Source organism: Symphalangus syndactylus, chromosome 12 (genome assembly GCF_028878055.3).
Source record: "Symphalangus syndactylus isolate Jambi chromosome 12, NHGRI_mSymSyn1-v2.1_pri, whole genome shotgun sequence".
NCBI lineage: Eukaryota > Metazoa > Chordata > Mammalia > Primates > Hylobatidae > Symphalangus > Symphalangus syndactylus.
In genome coordinates this window covers 79,798,144-79,816,992 of record NC_072441.2, presented here as the reverse complement: position 1 = coordinate 79,816,992, position 18,849 = coordinate 79,798,144, and the positions used below count along the sequence as shown (strand labels likewise).

General features: G+C 48.0%; 1 protein-coding gene and 1 non-coding gene across 3 annotated transcripts in view; one reads left to right on the top strand and one right to left on the bottom strand.

Moving 5' to 3' along the window:
• The window catches only part of CGN (cingulin), a 42,807-nt gene that overhangs the window by 10,393 nt on the left and 13,565 nt on the right, over positions 1–18,849 (bottom strand). For both annotated transcript variants that reach the window (XM_063626219.1, XM_063626220.1), the window contains exons 2-13: positions 14,391–15,277; positions 13,530–13,630; positions 13,313–13,382; positions 13,105–13,200; positions 10,155–10,282; positions 9,358–9,490; positions 8,830–9,042; positions 7,927–8,075; positions 6,611–6,743; positions 4,191–4,400; positions 3,657–3,863; positions 3,026–3,283 (exon numbers count right to left, since the gene is read on the bottom strand). In XM_063626219.1, coding sequence (XP_063482289.1) covers positions 3,026–3,283; positions 3,657–3,863; positions 4,191–4,400; positions 6,611–6,743; positions 7,927–8,075; positions 8,830–9,042; positions 9,358–9,490; positions 10,155–10,282; positions 13,105–13,200; positions 13,313–13,382; positions 13,530–13,630; positions 14,391–15,263 — 2,571 coding nt within the window. In that variant the 5' untranslated portion in view covers positions 15,264–15,277. The remainder of the gene's footprint in view (positions 1–3,025; positions 3,284–3,656; positions 3,864–4,190; positions 4,401–6,610; positions 6,744–7,926; positions 8,076–8,829; positions 9,043–9,357; positions 9,491–10,154; positions 10,283–13,104; positions 13,201–13,312; positions 13,383–13,529; positions 13,631–14,390; positions 15,278–18,849) is intronic.
• On the top strand, positions 5,776–5,883 carry LOC134735016 (small nucleolar RNA SNORA44). The gene has a single exon (XR_010117880.1). It is a non-coding gene; the product is annotated as a small nucleolar RNA SNORA44 (small nucleolar RNA).

The following is an 18,849-nucleotide window of genomic DNA, read 5'->3' as shown; positions in this document are numbered from 1 at the left end:
TTCTACCAGAGGTACAAGGAGGAACTGGTACCATTCCTTCTGAAACTATTCCAATCGATAGAAAAAGAGGGAATCCTCCCTAACACATTTTACGAAGCCAGCATCGTCCTGATACCAAAACCTGGCAGAGACATAACCAAAAAAGAGAATTTCAGACCAATATCCTTGATGAACATTGATGCAAAAATCCTCAATAAAATACTGGCAAACCGAATCCAGCAGCACATCAAAAAGCTTATCCACCATGATCAAGTGGGCTTCATCCCTGGGATGCAAGGCTGGTTCAACATATGCAAATCAATAAATGTAATCCAGCATATAAACAGAACCAAAGACAAAAACCACATGATTATCTCAATAGATGCAGAAAAGGCCTTTGACAAAATTCAACAACCCTTCATGCTAAAAACTCTCAATAAATTAGGTATTGATGGGACGTATCTCAAAATAATAAGAGCTATCTACAACAAACCCACAGCCAATATCATACTGAATGGGCAAAAACTGGAAGCATTCCCTCTGAAAACTGGCACAAGACAGGGATGCCCTCTCTCACCGCTCCTATTCAACATAGTGCTGGAAGTTCTGGCCAGAGCAATCAGGCAGGAGAAGGAAATAAAGGGTATTCAATTAGGAAAAGAGGAAGTCAAATTGTCCCTGTTTGCAGATGACATGATTGTATATCTAGAAAACCCCATTGTCTCAGCCCAAAATCTCCTTAAGCTGATTAGCAACTTCAGCAAAGTCTCAGGATACAAAATTAATGTACAAAAATCACAAGCATTCTTGTACATCAATCACAGACAAACAGAGAGCCAAATCATGAGTGAACTCCCATTCACAATTGCTTCAAAGAGAATAAAATACCTAGGAATCCAACTTACAAGGGATGTGAAGGACCTCTTCAAGGAGAACTACAAACCACTGCTCAATGAAATAAAAGAGGATACAAACAAATGGAAGAACATTCCATGCTCATGGGTTGGAAGAATCAATATCGTGAAAATGGCCATACTGCCCAAGGTAATTTATAGATTCAATGCCATCCCCATCAAGCTACCAATGACTTTCTTCACAGAATTGGAAAAAACTACTTTAAAGTTCATATGGAACCAAAAAAGAGCCCGCATCGCCAAGTCAATCCTAAGCCAAAAGAACAAAGCTGGAGGCATCACGCTACCTGACTTTAAACTATACTACAAGGCTACAGTAACCAAAACAGCATGGTACTGGTACCACAACAGAGACATAGATCAATGGAACAGAATAGAGCCCTCAGAAATGATGCCGCATAGCTACAACTATCTGATCTTTGACAAACCTGACAAAAACAAGAAATGGGGAAAGGATTCCCTATTTAATAAATGGTGCTGGGAAAACTGGCTAGCCATATGTAGAAAGCTGCAACTGGATCCCTTCCTTACACCTTATACAAAAATTAATTCAAGATGGATTAAAGACTTATATGTTAGACCTAAAACCATTAAAATCCTACAAGAAAACCTAGGCAATACCATTCAGGATATAGGCGTGGGCAAGGACTTCATGTCTAAAACACCAAAAGCAATGGCAACAAAAGCCAAAATCGACAAATGGGATCTCATTAAACTAAAGAGCTTCTGCACAGCAAAAGAAACTACCATCAAAGTGAACAGGCAACCTACACAATGGGAGAAAATTTTTGCAACCTACTCATCTGACAAAGGGCTAATATCCAGAATCTACAATGAACTCAAACAAATTTACAAGAAAAAAACAAACAACCCCATCAAAAAGTGGGCAGAGGACATGAACAGACACTTCTCAAAAGAAGACATTTATGCAGCCAAAAAACACATGAAGAAATGCTCCTCATCATTGGCCATCAGAGAAATGCAAATCAAAACCACAGTGAGATACCATCTCACACCAGTTAGAATGGCCATCATTAAAAAATCAGGAAACAACAGGTGCTGGAGAGGATGTGGAGAAATAGGAACACTTTTACACTGTTGGTGGGACTGTAAACTAGTTCAACCATTGTGGAAGTCAGTGTGGCGATTCCTCAGGGATCTAGAACTAGAAATACCATTTGACCCAGCCATCCCATTACTGGGTATATACCCAAAGGACTATAAATCATGCTGCTATAAAGACACATGCACACGTATGTTTATTGCGGCACTATTCACAATAGCAAAGAGTTGGAACCAACCCAAATGTCCAACAACGATAGACTGGATTAAGAAAATGTGGCACATATACACCATGGAATACTATGCAGCCATAAAAAATGATAAGTTCGTGTCCTTTGTAGGGACATGGATGAAACTGGAAAACATCATTCTCAGTAAACTATCGCAAGGACAGAAAACCAAACACCTCATGTTCTCACTCATAGGTGGGAATTGAACAATGAGAACTCATGGACACAGGAAGGGGAACATCACGCTCCGGGGACTGTTGTGGGGTGGGGGGAGGGGGGAGGGACAGCATTAGGAGATACACCTAATGCTAAATGACGAGTTAATGGGTGCAGGAAATCAACATGGCACATGGATACATATGTAACAAACCTGCACATTGTGCACATGTACCCTAAAACCCTAAAGTATAATAAAAAAAATAAAAAAATAAAAAAATAAAAAAAAAAAAGACAGAGTCTTGCTCTGTCACCCAGGCTGGAATGCAGTGGCATGATCCCGGCTCACTGCAACCTCCACCTTCCGGGCTCAAGTGACTCTCTTGCATCACCCTCCTGAGTAGCTGGGACTACAGGCACTAGCCACCACGCCCGGCTAATTTTTTGTATTTTTAGTAGAGACAGAGTTTTGCTATGTTGGCCAGGCTGGTCTCAAACTCCTGACCTCAGGTATCTGCCTACCTCAGCCTCTCAAAGTGCTGGAATTACAGGAGTGAGTCACTGCCCCTGGCCATAAACATCACACGTTCTGACTAACTCCTCTCCCCCAAGCCCCTGTCCTCTCAGGCCAGCTTCTGGATGAGCTGGGCTCTTCCTAAAGGCCCAGAATACCCCATGCCCCACCTCCTTGTTCAGTTGGTCCACAGTCCTGTCCAGCAAACGCTTCTGCTCCTCCAGCTCAGCCTTGCCTCGCCGGAGCACCTCCCGCTGCTTCCCTTCCTCCTCCAGGGCCCGGTTCAGTGTCTGCTGCTCCTGCCCCAGGCGGGCCAGCCCCCGCTGAGCCTCCTCTAGGCGTGCCTCCAGTGCCCGCTTGGCTGCTGCCAGACTCCCCTCCTCTTCCTGGGATGCATTCAGGGCCTCCTCCAGCTGCTGTTTCTCTGCCTGGGAGGTAGAGAAGCAGGGTTGGACTGAGAAAAGGCAAAACTTGGGTTCAAGCTATTTGGAGGTGGGTAGCTGGGCCGGAGAAAAGAGGTATTTATGAAAATGGTGCGCAACGAAAACAGGCTCCTAGCAAAGAAATCAGGGCACATAGAGCAAGCAAAGGATGAGAGGTAAGAAACAAAAATACCAGTGCAAAGACTGAACATTGGCACCAAAGTATACGCCAGGAAATAAACCCAAGGTTAACAGAGCAGGTTTGGGGAGGCAAAACAGATGCACACTAAGGGCAAAGTGAAACTGATGGCTAACTACTTAGCATAGGAGTATTTCACCAGGGGTGAGCAGAGAGGGCTGGGAGGGCAGAAGCACTGACCTCCAGCCGCTGCAGCTTGTCCCGTAGTCGTGCCTCCACCGCTTCCCCACCATCCACCAGACCTCGAGCCTCCTTCAGCTGCTGCTCCAAACCCAGGATGCGCCGGCGGAATTCGTCATTTTCCTCCTGGGTCTCCCGAAGCGTCGTCTCCACTGCGGCCCGCCGCTGTCCCAGCACTGTTGCCTCTGCCTCGGCCACCATCTTAGCCTAAGGATGGTTCAGGGGGTGGCGGCTCAGACCCCAGGGCTTGGGGCCATTGACCACACCCAGGAAAGCCGTCCCAAAGACAGCCCATAAGAATGAGGCTTAAAGAGAGCAGCTGCCACCAGCCAGACGCTTCCCTGAGAATCCCACCCCTACAGAGATACAGGTGTCCTCCCCCTGCCAAATCCTGGCTTCTTTGAACCACATGCCTAGGACCCAGGTGCTGGTCAGTACATACCCATGACAGGTAACTTTCCACACCCTCTGGCTCCTCAGCCCTCCAGACACCCTCAGCCTCCACCTCCTAAGCCCTGTGCCCACTCCCCTTGCCTTGGAAGCCTCTTCACAGTCCTGTCGCAGTTGCTGGAGGGTCTTTTGTAGCTGGAGGTTCTGTTCTTCCAGCTCCCGACCTCGATCAGCCTCGACCCTCAGGACCGCCAGCTGCTTCTCCAACTCCCGGTCCCGGTGTCGCCCAGCCACCTCCTGGCTCTGCCGTTCTGCCTGCAGTTCCTTAAGCTCCTCCTGTGTCTGGAGCAGCTCCTGGAAGGAAAGGGGAATGGTGATGGGGCACCTAGAGCCAGACTAAGATACCTGAATGTGGAGAAGCTGAAATTCTCATACACTGCCAGGGGGAATGAAAACTGATGTGGCCACTTTGGAAAGTAGCTCGGCAGTTTCTCAAAAAGTTAAACACAGATTTACCATTTATATCACCAGCAATTCCACTCTTAGGTAACCCAAGAGAACCGAAAATATGTGTTCACAAAAAAACTTATACGCAAATGTTCATAGTAGCATTATTCATTATAGCCCAAATGGATAAACAACCCAGATGTCCATGAATTGATGACTGGACTAAACATGGTATACCCACAGAGTGGAATGTTATTCAGCCATAAAAAGGAATGAAGCACTCATACTTGCTACCACATGGACAAACCTTGAAAACACTATGCTAGGTGAAAGCAGCCAGACCCTTAAGGCCATACATTATAGGATTCAGTTACATGAAATATCCAGAATAGGTAAATCCAGAGACAAAAAGTAGATTAGTGGTTGCCATTGGGTGGGGGAAATTATTGCTAATTGGTTTGGCGCCTTTTGGGGGGGGAATGAAAATGTTCTGTAATTAAATAGCGATGATGGTTGTACAACTTTGTTAATATAATAAAAACCACTGGGGGCCAGGCACCAGTGGCTCACGCCTGTGGTTTGGGAGGCTGAGGCAGGTGGATCACCTGAGGTCAGGAGTTCGAAACCAGCCTGGACAACATGGTGTAACCCTGTCTCTACTAAAAATACAAAAATTAGCCGGGCGTGGTGGTGTGTGCCTGTAATCCCAGCTGCTTGGGAAGCTGAGGCAGGAGAATGGCTTGAACCCAGAAGGCGGAGGTTGCAGTGAGCCAAGATTGCACCACTGCACTCCAGCCTGGGTAGCAGAGTAAGACTCCATCTCAAAAAGAAAAAAAAAAACCATTGGATTGTACACAAAGATGACTTTTATAGCGTGTAAAATATAACTCCATAAAAAAAAAATACCATGAAGGGACAGTACATGAAGGTATGGCTAGTAAGACTGGTTGTTTAAAAAAATATAGTGTGAGGCCGGACGTGGTGGCTCACGCCTGTAATCCCAGCACTTTGGGAGGCCAAGGAGGGCGGATCACGAGGTCAGGAGATCGAGACCAACCTGGTTAACACGGTGAAACCCCATCTCTACTAAAAATACAAAAAAAATTAGCCGGGCGTGGTAGCAGGCGCCTATAGCCCCAGAAACTCGGGAGGCTGAGGCAGGAAAATGGCGTGAACCCGGGAGACGGGGCTTGCAGTGAGCCGAGATCACGCCACTGCACTCCACCCTGGGTGACAGAGTGAGACTCCGTCTCACAAAAAAAAGAAAATATATATATATATATATAGTGTGGCCATGGGACCTCCAACTGCATGCAAGAGCAACCTGGAGAGACTTTGACAGAACAGGTCAACACAATCCCTGCAGCTGCCACTCGTCTTTCGTGTGTGTGTGTGTGTGTGTGTGTGTGTGTGTGTATAAAACCAAAATATATGACACAATAAATACTGGCACAGCTCTGATTTCTTTTAAAAAGAAAATTAAAATAGGAGTTCTGGTTCTAATTATTAGCTATTAGCTACTTCTGAAATTCAGAAAGTACCATAATTAGGCTAAAGGGTTATATAATATACAGTGAATCTTCAATGTAATACCATATACTCTGCTATTTTTCTTTTTCTAATTAGTTTTGTTACATTAGTAACCAGGCCATGCCAACACAAGTATTCCAGTCCATGTGATGATATTTCTCAATGTAAATTAATAAACTGAAATTCTAATGGTAAACATTTTTTCATAAATGTAGTTAGAGACCCCTCTGAAAGACAAAGCAGCTTTTGCCATGCTGACCAAATTAGATTTCTGAGCCTGCAAAAATCACCCTGGAGTTTCACAAATCCACCTAAATGCTGCTACCCATGACGTCTCTTGGGAGGCAGCCAGCAGCCTCTGGCTATACCCCAACCTGGGTTCTGAGAGCACTTTCCATTCGAAACCTCTATGCTCAATGAGGAGACTGGTGCTGCTGTATTGGAAAGAGATCAAGCTGAGCAGGCAGCATAAGGCCTGAAAAGCAAGCACACAGGAGACAGCCCCACTAGCAAGGAGGCCCTCATGAAGAGGTAAGGCAAGTGTTCATCACCCCTACCTGCCATTCTGCCCCCCAATTCCCAAATACCTTCTTGAGCACCTCAACCTGGCGAGTATCTCCAGCACTAGCTCGGGCCTGCTCTAATTCCCTCTGCAAGACCTCTATCTTCTCTCCAAGCTCCTCTTCCATCTCCTCCTTGTCCATTCGCAGCTGCAGGAGTCTGAGCCGGGCAAGGTGAAATAAAGGGGAAAGGAACAGAGTAAGGCCACATGCCTGGGGGAGGTTAGCATGACAATAAAAGCCACCTCTCTGGAGGCCAACACACTGGGCAGCCACTCTCAAGAGGAGGGAAAGTGAACATGGAAAAGAGCAGTTTGAGAAATGGGAGAGTAAGAGCATACCATAGATAGAAAGGAAGTGGGCCAGGCATGGTGGCTCATGCCTGTAATCCCAGCACTTTGGGAGGCCAAGGCAGATGGATCACTTGAGCCCAGGAGTTCAAGACCAGCCTGGGCAACATAATGAAACCCCGTCTCTACAAAAAATACAAAAATTAGCCAGGTGTGGTGGTGCATGCCTATAGTCCCGCCTATTCGGGAGGCTGAGGTGGGAGGATGGCTTGAGCCCAGGAGGTGGAGGTTGCAGTGAGCCCAGACTGTGCCACTGCACTCCAGCCTGGGCAACAGAGCAAGACCCTGTCTCAAAAAAAAAAAGAAGAAAGGGACTGGGTGCAGTGGCTCACGCCTGTAATCCCAGCGTTTTGGGAGGCCGAGGTGGGCGGATCACGAAGTTAGGAGTCCAAGACCAGCCTGGCCAATATGGTGAAACCCCGTCTCTACTAAAAATACAAAAAACCCAGGCCTAGTGGCAGGCGCCTATAATCCCAGCTACTTGGGAGGCTGAGGCAGGAGAATCGCTTGAACCCAGGAGGCGGAGGCTGCAGTGAGCCAAGACTGCACCACTGCACTCCAGCCTGGGCAACAGAGTGTGACTCCATCTCAAAAAAAAAAAGAAAGAGAAAGGGGGCCAGGCGCAGCGGCTCACACCTGTAATCCCAGCACTTTGGGAGGCAAAGTGGACAGATCACCTGAGGTCAGGAGTTTGAGACTGGCCTGGCCAACATGGTGAAACCCCATCTCTACTAAAAATACAAAAATTAGCTGGGCATAGTGGCATGCACCTGTAATCCCAGCTACTTGGGAGGCTGAGGCAGGAGAATCGCTTGAACCCAGGAGGCAGAGGTTGCAATGAGCCAAGATCGTGCCATGACACTCCAGCCTGGGAAACAAGAGCGAAACTCTGTCCAAAAAAATAAGTTAATGAAAATTAAAATTAAAAATTAAAAAAGAGAAAGGAAGTGGCATATGAATCATGGGTATTTCTGAGAGGGCCAATGTCCTTACTCCTGCTTGGTGGCTCTAAGATCCTCCTTGTTCTTCTGGAACATACTCTGCCAATGCCCTGTCTCCTCTGAAGTCTCCTCCAGCTCCCTCTGCAGCCCTCGCACAAGGGCTGACATCTTCTGCCTCTCAGCCTCCAGCACTGCATGGTCCTACAGAAGGGGAGAGTTGGACACCAGAAGGCTCAGAGGGAAGAGGTCACTTCAAATCAAAGCGTGAGTGTGTACAAGGAAAGGCTTAGACCCAGAGGGCACCATGCCAGCTGCACCCCCTGACACTCTTGTGGTACCTGGTACAATGCTAGCAGAGGTTCTCTCCTCAAGTCACAGTCCACCCGTCTATCATCCACAGGAAACCTCCCCAGTTATTTCCCCTTGGGACTTTTTATTTTTAGGGGGACAGAGTCTCGCTGTGTTGCCCAGGCTGAAGTGCAATGGCATGATCTCGGCTCACTGCAACCTCCACTTCCTTGGTTCAAGCGATTCTCCTGCCTTAGCCTCCCAAGTAGCTAGGACTACAAGTACACATCACTACACCCAGCTAAGTTTTTGTATTTTTGGCAGATGGGGTTTTTCCATGTTGCCCAGGCTGGTCTCTAACTTCCTGAGCTCAAGCAGTCCACCCGCCTCGGCCTCCCAAAGTGCTGGCATTACAGGCATGAGCTACCGCATCCAGTCCCCCTTGGGACTTTTGTCACACAACCTCATGGTACTTCTGGCCTGTACTCCCTCCCTCTGCCCTTATAGTTTTTCTGGCCAAGTTTTTCAGCAGACCTCACATGTGTCCTTTAGGGGGAGAGGGGGAGTTCCCAGTTGCAACCATGGAAAGTCCAAAACTCCAAGATCCCAAGGCAGCCTTGTTCCCCAGCAGAGCCCTCCTCTCTCAGACCCTGCTCTTGTCACATGCCTGGCTTGCGTCTTGCATGCTCCTGCGGAGCTGCTCTGTGTCTCGCTGGTATTGCTGCCGGACATGCTCCACCTCCTGGTCACGGGAGGCTACCTCCTCTTTCAGGGCCCCCTTCAGGGCTGTCAACTCCCGCTCCCGCAGCCTCAGCTGCTCCTCTACCCGCTGTTTCCCCTCCAAGACCTCTTCCAGAAGTTCCCGGGTCTCTAACAGGTCCTGGAGAAAGTAAAGGAAGAAGTACAGGGGTGACCATATTAGAATCCATCTATTTATCAATTCACTGAGTCAAAAAATATTTATTGTGTTAGGCACAGTACCAGGTGCTCTAGTACCAGTACTAGAGTCCAGAATGATAGGTTTCCTTTATCCTAACTCTAGTCCCAACACACCACTGAATCTACCTGAAAGCATACTGAGTACCTGTAATCAGCCACCCACTCCTGATACTTTGGGGAAACCATGGATGAGCAGACTTGAGGATGCTCCAACTGAGAAAAAGCAGAGGCTGGGGCATCTGATCCCAGACCCTACCTTCAGTAACACCTCCTTAGCAGGCTCAGGACCCTGGACCTGTTTCAGCTTGTTCTGCAGCTCCATCACCTGGGTCTCCAGCCCATGTCGTAAACCTTCACCCTGGTCCAAGAGGTGCTTCATGTTCTGGAGCCTAATGATAGATAACATTATTGCACACTATGTGTCAGGCAGTTTTCTAAACACATCATATATTTTAATTCGTATTTATTAATGCATTTGAACTTCCTTCCTTTAAATCTTGATGAGGCCTCCCCTGATTTTTGCAACCTGCCCCTCTACAACCTGGCCCTCCTGATCTGCCTTACCCTGTTGTATTTACTGCCTTCTCGTGTGTTATAAATTTACTTGCATAATATGTTTGTTTACTGTCTGTTCCCTCTCAGTAGAAACTGAGCTTCTGGAGAGTGAGCCCTTCATCTATAGGGTTCATTGATGTGTCTTGGGAACCTAGATTAATGCCTGTCACAGCATTCTTGATGAAACATCTGCTGAATGGAAGACTGAATCCTTACAATGATCCTGTGAGGTAGATACTATTATTAAGTCTATTTTATAGTTTAAGACTCTGAGACAGAGGCAAACCCAGGTAGCTTAACTCCAAATCATGCACTACCACCATTATTGATAAAGAAGGTAGAGAGAAAGGCCCTATCTTGTCCTTAAACCAACACTGCCCCTTTCAGCTTCTGGAGATTTCCTTCTGTCTCCTTCAACCCTAGGGGCAAAGAGGGAGTGGCCTCTAAACCTGGCCTAGTCCCCCAAGCAGCCCGAGGTGTGCCACCAGCTGCACTCACTCCTTGTTGCTCTGCTGGGCCTCCCCCTTCCTCCTCTCCAGCAGCTCCTGCAGTCGGCTGCACTCTACTGTTTTCTCCTCCAGCTGCCGCTCCAGCCCAACTCGGGATGGCTCTAGCTTCTGCCGCTTCTGAAAAAGGGAATGAGAGTACAGCAGGTGGAGGGTAGGGAAAGCCTCTCAGAAAGACTCAGAATAATGCGAATGTCTAACACTCATTGGACACTTGCTGTATGATAGACACTGTACTTAGGACCTTATGTGTGTATTATCCACATCTAATCCTCATAACTAGCCTTGGTACTTGTGATGATGTAAAATATGTCCACAAATTATCTGACATTTCTTTCAAAAGATAAAGCCTAATTCTGTTTGCCTTGAGCACGGGCTTAACTTAGGGGCTTCCTTCTAACAAACAGAAAAAGGAGGACATGATGAGTAAATTCTGATGTTAGGTCATAAAAAGGCATTGCAGCTTTTTTCTTGGATCCCTCACTCTGGGAAAAAATAGCTGTTATATTCTGAGGATACTCAAAAGCAGCTCTGTGAGGAAGGCCAAACAGCCAGGAACTGAGGTCTACAACCAACAGCCATTTGATTAAGCCAGGTTTTTATTTTTATTTATTTATTTATTTATTTATTTATTTATTTATTTATTTATTTTGGTGTTTTGTTTTGAGATGGAGTTTCACTTTTGTTGCCCAGGCTGGAGTGCAATGGCGAGGTCTCGGTCCACTGCAACCTCCACCTCCCGGGTTCAAGCGATTCTCGTGCCTCAGCCTCCTAAGTAGCTGGGATTACAGGCATGTACCACCTTACCCGGCTAATTTTTGTATTATTAGTAGAGACAGGGTTTCTCCATGTTGGTCAGGCTGGTCTCAAACTCCCGACCTCAGGTAATCTGTCCACCTCGGCCTCCCAAAGCGCTGGGATTGATTACAGGCATGGGCCACAGCACCCGGCCTGGTTTTGTTTTTTTTTGTTTTTGTTTTTTTGTTTTTTTGAGATGGAGTCTCACTCTGTTGCCCAAGCTGGAGTGCAGTGGCACAATCTCAGCTCACTGCAACCTCTGCCTCCCGGGTTCAAGCAAGTCTCCCTGCCTCAGCCTCCCAAGTAGCAGGGATTACAGATGCCTACCACCATGCCCAACTAATTTTTGTATTTTCAGTAGAGACAGGGTTTCACCATGTTGGCCAGGCTGGTCTCAAACTCCTGACTTCAGGTGATCCACCCACCTCTGCCTCCCAAAGGGCTGGGATTATGGGTGTGAGCCACTGCACCCAGCCAATTAAGCTGGTTTTATCTGTCTTATTCATTAAGCTGGTTTTGTTTGTTTCATTCACTTATTTATATTTTTTTGAGACAGGGTCTTCCTCCGGCACCCAGGCTGGAGTGCAGCAGTGCAATCACAGCTCACTGCAGTCTTAACCTCCTGGGCTCAAGAAATCCTCCCACTTCAGTCTCCCAAGTAGCTGGAACTATAGGCACATGCCATCACATCTGGCTAATATTTTTTATTTTTTGTAGAGGTGGGTTCTGTGTTGCCCAGGCTGGTCTCAAACTCCTGGGCTCAAGTGGTCCTCCCACCTTGCCCTCCCAAAGTGCTGGGATTATAGGCGTGAGCCACTATGCCTGGCCCTGAGTAGGCCGTTTTAGAAGCAGATCCTCCAATTTACTTCTTTTGGCCACAGCCAGAAGCTGGACTGGAACCTTATAACAGACTCAGAGCCACAATTACCCTGTTAAGCTAATTCCAGGTTCTTCATCCTCAGACTCTGGGAAATGCTTTTTTTTTTTTTTTTTTTTTGAGAGAGTTTCACTCTTGTTGCCCAGGCTGGAGTGCAATGGCAGGATCTCGGCTCACCACAACCTCCAACTCCCGGGTTCAAGCAATTCTCCTGCCTCAGCCTCTCAAGTAACTGGGATTACAGGCATGTGCCACCACGCCAGCTAATTTTGTATTTTTAGTAGAGATAGGGTTTCTCCATGTTGGTCAGGCTGGTCTCAAACTCCCAACCTCAGGTGATCTGCCTGCCTTAGCCTCCCAAAGGATTACAGGTGTGAGCCACTGCGCCCGGCCGGGAAATGTTTGTTTTAAGCTATTGAGTTTTGGGTAATTTGTTACACAGCAATAGTTAATTAATATAGTACTATCCTAATCCCCACTTTACAATTTAAGTTCTTTAAATGTCTTAGAACATTTAAAGAATTTGCCCAAGGTCAGTTACACAGCCAACAAGTAACGGAACCAGGATTTGAACCCAGTTAGTTTGGCTCCACAGCCAACCACTTAATCATTACACTACAGTGATTTCCAAACGACAAGGGAAGTTACAATCCAACATTTATTGAGCACCAACTACACACAAACCAATATGGTGAAAGGCAGAAGACATATTTTTAAAAAGGGTACACTGGCTTCAGAATAAGACTGACCCGGATTTTTTCATTCCTCTCTGCAACTTACTACCATAGGCAATTTACTTAGCCTCTCTGATCTTCAGTTTTCTCATCAGAAAAGGGTCCAGAATAGGTATTCACAGGGTAACTATAATGATTACAGTATCCAGGAAAGTACATACTACCAAAATTATACTCAATAAATGATAGCTACTACTATTGTCATTATGATATGATGATTAAAAAAAATTGAGGCACAGAGAATGTTAAGTAATTTTCTTAAGTTTTATACAGCTAGTAAGGGGCAAAGCCAGGATGGGAACTCCCAAAGGGAGTGGAATGGAAGGTAGGTAGATTCCTAATGTGCTCTACCTCCCTAACCGCCAGAGAACCCCAGAAGTCCTTTCTGGAATTAGTACACACTCTTGTCTCTTGTCTCATAAGACACAAACATGCTTGTTCCATTGCTTGGAAGGGTCAGCTCAGCCCATCTCCAGGCCAAGGCTTTTTCCCTGTTTTCCTTCATGCCTCCAGTACCTCTAACCTTTCCTTACCTTCACCTCTTCATCCAGCTTTCGCTGTAGCTCCTCCACTTTTCGGGTAAGCTCGCCCTGCCCTGCCACGGCCTTAGTAGAACCAGAAGAAACCATCTGCCAGAGATATGGGGGGTGTGGGGGAAGGGAGTGAGTCCAAGTCTGGATCCCCTGAGGTCCTCAAAGCTCTAACCTTGACCCTTGCTCCCATCCAGAGAAGGCCACTCACCACTAGAGGCTGCATCTTCTCCAGCACCAAACTAACCTTTCTCCTCACAGAAGTTTCACTTTCTGAGCTTCTAGAGGATAAAAGGATAGAAGCAAGGGTTAGGGGAGGAAAGAGGTAGCAGAGATCAGGAAAGGGTAAAATCAGGGAAGATGGGGAACAAAGCTAGAAGAAAAAGAAGGAGAGGTATGTCTCTGTTGTTGGGGGGGCCCCCACTCACCCCTCCCTCAGGATGCCATAGATGGTGGCCTTCATATGGTCCACACTGCCTGGTGGGGCTGCCTCCTGCTGGTCTCGAAGGAGGTCTGGAGTTGATTTGAACTGTTAAAAAAAAAAAGGAAAAGAAAGAAAGAAATAGGAAGATTAGGCCAGAAGCATGCGTGGGGTTCAGATGGAGGAGAAGTGGCAGTCTCAGGTCAAGTCCCTTCAAGCATGATGAACAATCCTGAAGTGTGGCAAGGAAAACATGCTGCAGAGGCCTGAGCAACAGGCCAGGGAGAGGCCAACACAGGAGGCACCTCTGCACTATTGCTGTAAACCAGATTTTCCTCAACAAACATCTCAACCAGCTGCAAACTGTGCCACAAGTGATTTGTCACTAATGGTAGTTAACATGCTAGAGTTTATAAATAATTTACTCTTAAAATGGACTTAAGTTTCTCTCAAAGTAAAGTCACTCCCTCACTTACTTACATTCCTGAGTAGGAGAGAAAGGTGTGGAATTTTGGCAAGAGCACCAAGGAAACTGCTCTTATCCTCCAAGCCCGCCTTACATATTCTGCAGACCTAGCAAATGCTGGTGACTGAGGCATAGTTAATGGTTGTGGCAATGACAACTAGGTCCAAACTTGTGAATAGTGATTTTATAGCTTGCTCCATTTTCTTTAGAATTTTACCCATGGAAATATCCTGTGCATGTGAATATCACCTATTTTGTGGACAGATACAGTGGAGAACAAAAGGCAGAGAGTTTCTGCCTAGGCTATTTGAATTAGCAAGGAGGCTCATGGCTGGTGGGTAAAAGCTGATGAGAAGGGAGAAGGGGCTGACATTTGGAAGTCAGGGAGGAGCTGGGTCTGACCTGCAGCATGGTGGGGTCCTGTGCACTCCCCCGCGGCTCCTCAAAACTCTGAAGGACCCAGTCCTGAGTCTGACGGGAACGGCTAAAGCCACTGAGAGGGCTAGGGCTCTGGCTCTGGGCTGGCTGCTTCGAACTGCCCACATGGTTGTCATATTTTGTGCTAGAGGTCCATTGGTTGGTGGACTGGCGCTCCCGTTCCTCAAGGGTGTCCCGTGGGAGGCGGCTGTCCAGGCTCTTGCTCCGTTTGCGCTGTTCAGGGGGTAGCATCCGTGTTCGGCGGCCAGTCCGGCCCCGGGCCTGGCCTCCAAGTTGACTGTCAAACTTGTTGATGAGTGAGTCCACTGAAGACAGGGGAGCAGTGTCAATGGTGCTACCCGGGGAAGCCACTTTCGGGGCTAGCTCCAGCATGCTGGTGCTTCTGTTACTAGGATCCATTGGGCCAGGGCCTGCCAGTGAGGCCTGGGACTGGGAACGGAGTAGCTTTCCATTCCAGTAGACCCCAGGCTCCTCATCAGATGTGCTGCTCTGCGAGGGGGCAGGAAATCCCTTGACCTGAGAGTAGGGGTTCTCAGGGAGTTCCAAATCTGAGCTCAGAGCTCCTGAGGTCCCTTGGTCATTGGCCCCCTTGATTTGGACCCCAAAGGAGTCACCACCTTTCTCCCCACTGTTGAGCACCACAAAGGGCTGCCCAGCGATTCCCTGCACACGCACAGCAACCCCGTAGGTACTGGCTCTTGCATCCTTAGCTGGGCGTCGTCCACCGCGACGTAGAGTGCCCATCTCTGCACCACTCACTGGCTCTGTGATGAAGCGAATCTGGACTCCATGGTCTACGGGGCCCCGGGGCTCAGCCATGTTGGGTGCCTGCTCCATAAATAGGAGGGGTCCTAGAAGATGAAGAAATGAGTTTAGGCTGAGAGACTTAACTAGAAACTATGAAACTTCTACTTCGGGGCTGACTTCCCTGTCAGTTCCTTTTTTTTTTTTTTTTTGAGGCGGAGTCTCGCTCTGTCGCCCAGGCTGGAGTGCAGTGGCGCAGTCTCGGCTCACTGCAAGCTCCGCCTCCCAGGTTCAGGCCATTCTCCTGCCTCAGCGTCCCAAGTAGCTGGGACTACATGCGCCCACCACTACGCCCGGCTAATTTTTCTGTATTTTTAGTAGAGACGGGGTTTCACCGTGTTAGCCAGGATGGTCTCGATCTCCTGACCTCGTGATCCGCCCGCCTCGGCCTCCCAAAGTGCTGGGATTACAGGTGTGAGCCACCGCGCCCGGCTTGTCAGTTCCTACTAGATAAACCACTGATTCTCAGACTAACAGAAGGCCCCTGGAGAGCCTTTTAACATACAAGTTGCTAGACCTAACCTCCAGAGCTTCTGATTCAGTAGGTCTGGGTTAGGACTTGAGAATTTGCATTTCTAACCAGGTTCCCCAGGTGATACTGATGCTGCTGGTCCAGCTACCACACTTTGAGACTCACTAACCTAAAAGAATCCACTTCCTCTGATACAATCCCTGGGGAGCTAGGCTTTGTTAAAAGTTTAAAGATTTTGCTTGATGGCCGGGAGCAGTGGCTCACGCCTGTAATCCCACCACTTTGGAAGGCCAAGGCGGGCGGACTGCTTGAGCTCAGGAGTTCAAGACCAGTCCAGGCAACATGGTGAAACCCCATCTCTACAAAAAATACAAAAATAAGCTGGGTCTGGTGGTGCACACCTGTAATCCCAGCTACTTGGAAGGCTGAGGTGGGAGGATTACCTGAGCTTGGGAGAGCCTGCAGTGAGCAGTGATTATGCCACTGTTCTCCAGCCTGGGCGACAGAGTGAGACTCTGTCTCAAAAAAAAAAAAAAAAAAGATTTTACTTGATCTTCATACATACATATAATACCACCATGTGGCCAGGTGCAGTGGCTCATGCCTATAATCCCAGCACTTTGGGAGGCTGAGGCAGGTGGATCACCTGAGGTCAGGAGTTCAAGACCAGCCTGACCAACACAGTGAAACCTTGTCTCTACTAATACTACAAAAACTTAGCTAGGCGTGGTGGCACATGCCTGTAATCCCAGCTACTCAGGAGGCTGAAGCAGAAGAATTACTTGAACCCGGGAGGTGGAGGTTGCAGTGAGCCGAGATTGCACCATTGCACTCCAGCTTGGGTGGCAAAAGCAAAACTCTATCTCCAAAAAAAAAAAAAAAAAAAAACCACTGTGTGCCTTCTTCCCTGCCTCCCCCCAAGGAAAGGCAGAACCCACACCCTGCTGAACAGATACCTCCATCTCACTGGAGAAAAGGGGGCCTTCTCTCCCAGAGCTCATTTAAAATATAGAAGACCTCAAAGTATATCATCTCACTTCTGGAAAGAAACTTAAAAACAATGATAGCAGTGATGCCTTTGAGGTGGAGGAACTGAGGACTAGGAACAGGGATGGGAGAGTTTCTATTCTCTGGAAGAGCAGAAAGGAGTGGACATTCTACTGTATATCTCTTTGTCCCTTTTGAATTTGGAACCACGTAGATGTATTATCTATTCAAGAAAATGTTGTTTTGTTTTTTTTTGAGACTAGAGTTTTGCTCTTGTTGCCCAGGCTGAAGTGCAATGGCGTGATCTTGGCTCACTGCAACCTCTGCCTCCCGGGTTCAAGCAATTCTCCTGCCTCAGCCTCCTGAGTAGCTGGGATTACGGGCACCTGCCACCATGCCTGGCTAATTTTTGTATTTTTAGTAGAAATGGGGTTTCACCATATTGGCCAGGTTGGTCTCGAACTCCTGACCTCAGGTGATCCGCCTGCCTCAGCCTCCCAAAGTGCTGGGATTACAGGCATGAGCCACTGCACCCAGCCAAAAAAATTTTTTTTTTTTTTTTTTTGAGACAGAGTCTCACTCTGTCGCCCAGGCTGGAATGCAGTGGCGCGATCTTGGCTCACTACAAGCTCCGCCTCCCGGGTTCACGCCATTCTCCTGCCTCAGCCTCCAGAGTAGCTGGGACTACAGGCGCCCGCCACTGCGCCCGGCTAATTTTTTGTATTTTTAGTAGAGACGGGGTTTCACCGTGGTCTCGATCTCCTGACCTCGTGATCCGCCCGCTTCAGCCTCCCAAAGTGCTGGGATTACAGGCGTGAGCCACCGCGCCCAGCCCCAAAAATATTTATTTATTTAATTTTTTTTTTTTTTTTTTTTTTTTTTTGAGACGGAGTCTTGCTCTGTCCCCCAGGCTGGAGTGCAGTGGCGCGATCTCGGCTCACTGCAAGCTCCGCCTCCCAGGTTCAGGCCATTCTCCTGCCTTAGCCTCCCGAGTAGCTGGGACTACAGGCACCCGCCAACATGCCAGGCTAATTTTTTGTATTTTTAGTAGAGACGGGGTTTCACCGTGTTAGCTAGGATGGTCTCGATCTCCTGACCTCGTGATCCGCCCGCCTCGGCCTCCCAAAGTGCTGGGATTACAGGCTTGAGCCACTGCGCCCGGCCCCCAAAAATATTTAAATGTGGTTTAAAAACTGTGCCACTTGGCCGGGCATGGTGGCTCACGCCTGTAATCCCAGCACTTTCAGAGACCAAGGTGTGTGGATCACCTGAGGTCAGGAGTTTGAGACCAGCCTGACCAACGTGGTGAAACCCTCTCTCTACTAAAAATACAAAATCAGCCGGGCGTGGTGGCGGGGGCCTGTAATCCCAGCACTTTCGGAGACCAAGGTGTGTGGATCACCTGAGGTCAGGAGTTTGAGACCAGCCTGACCAACGTGGTGAAACCCTCTCTCTACTAAAAATACAAAATCAGCCGGGCGTGGTGGCGGGGGCCTGTAATCCCAGCTGCTCGGGAGGCTGAGGCAGAAGAATCGCTTGAACCCGGGAGACGAAGGTTACAGTGACCCAAGATGACACCGTTGCACTCCAGCCTCGGCAACAAGAGTGAAACTCTATCTCAAAAAAAAAATAAAAGTGCCACTTTGAGGGGCCCCAGGTCAGGTAAACGTGTCTCAGCTGAGAGCCAGAGCCAACACCATCCATAGGCCAGCTTCCCAGGTCCACATTGCTAAAGCTCAGAGTCAGCAAATGGAATGTATTCCAGGTATACTCTGGCTCCAGGAACTTGGGGGAGAGACTATCTTCTAAGCAAATAAAAAAATTCAGCTTCCCCACTCCTTCTGCTAGTCTCCACCAGAGCCTAGCACCAAACTGGAGGATGAGCCTCTAACGTGCCAGACAGAAACACAAACATACCCAACTCAACCTCCCCATGGAGTTCTGGGCCAAGGAAACTTGGCAAGGCCCATTTCAGGGGCTGTAAAGTGCTAGCAAGCCAGGGTGAGATGAGAATGGAGGGGAAGGGATGGGAGAGGCAGAGCTACAGGTGACAAAGGGCTTAGTGGGGAAGGTCTCCTATCTGAAGAAGAGCATTCTTAGAATTCCCAGCAATTCTCAAGAGAAAGGAACAGGGAGAGAAGAGCCCTTTATTAGGAATCG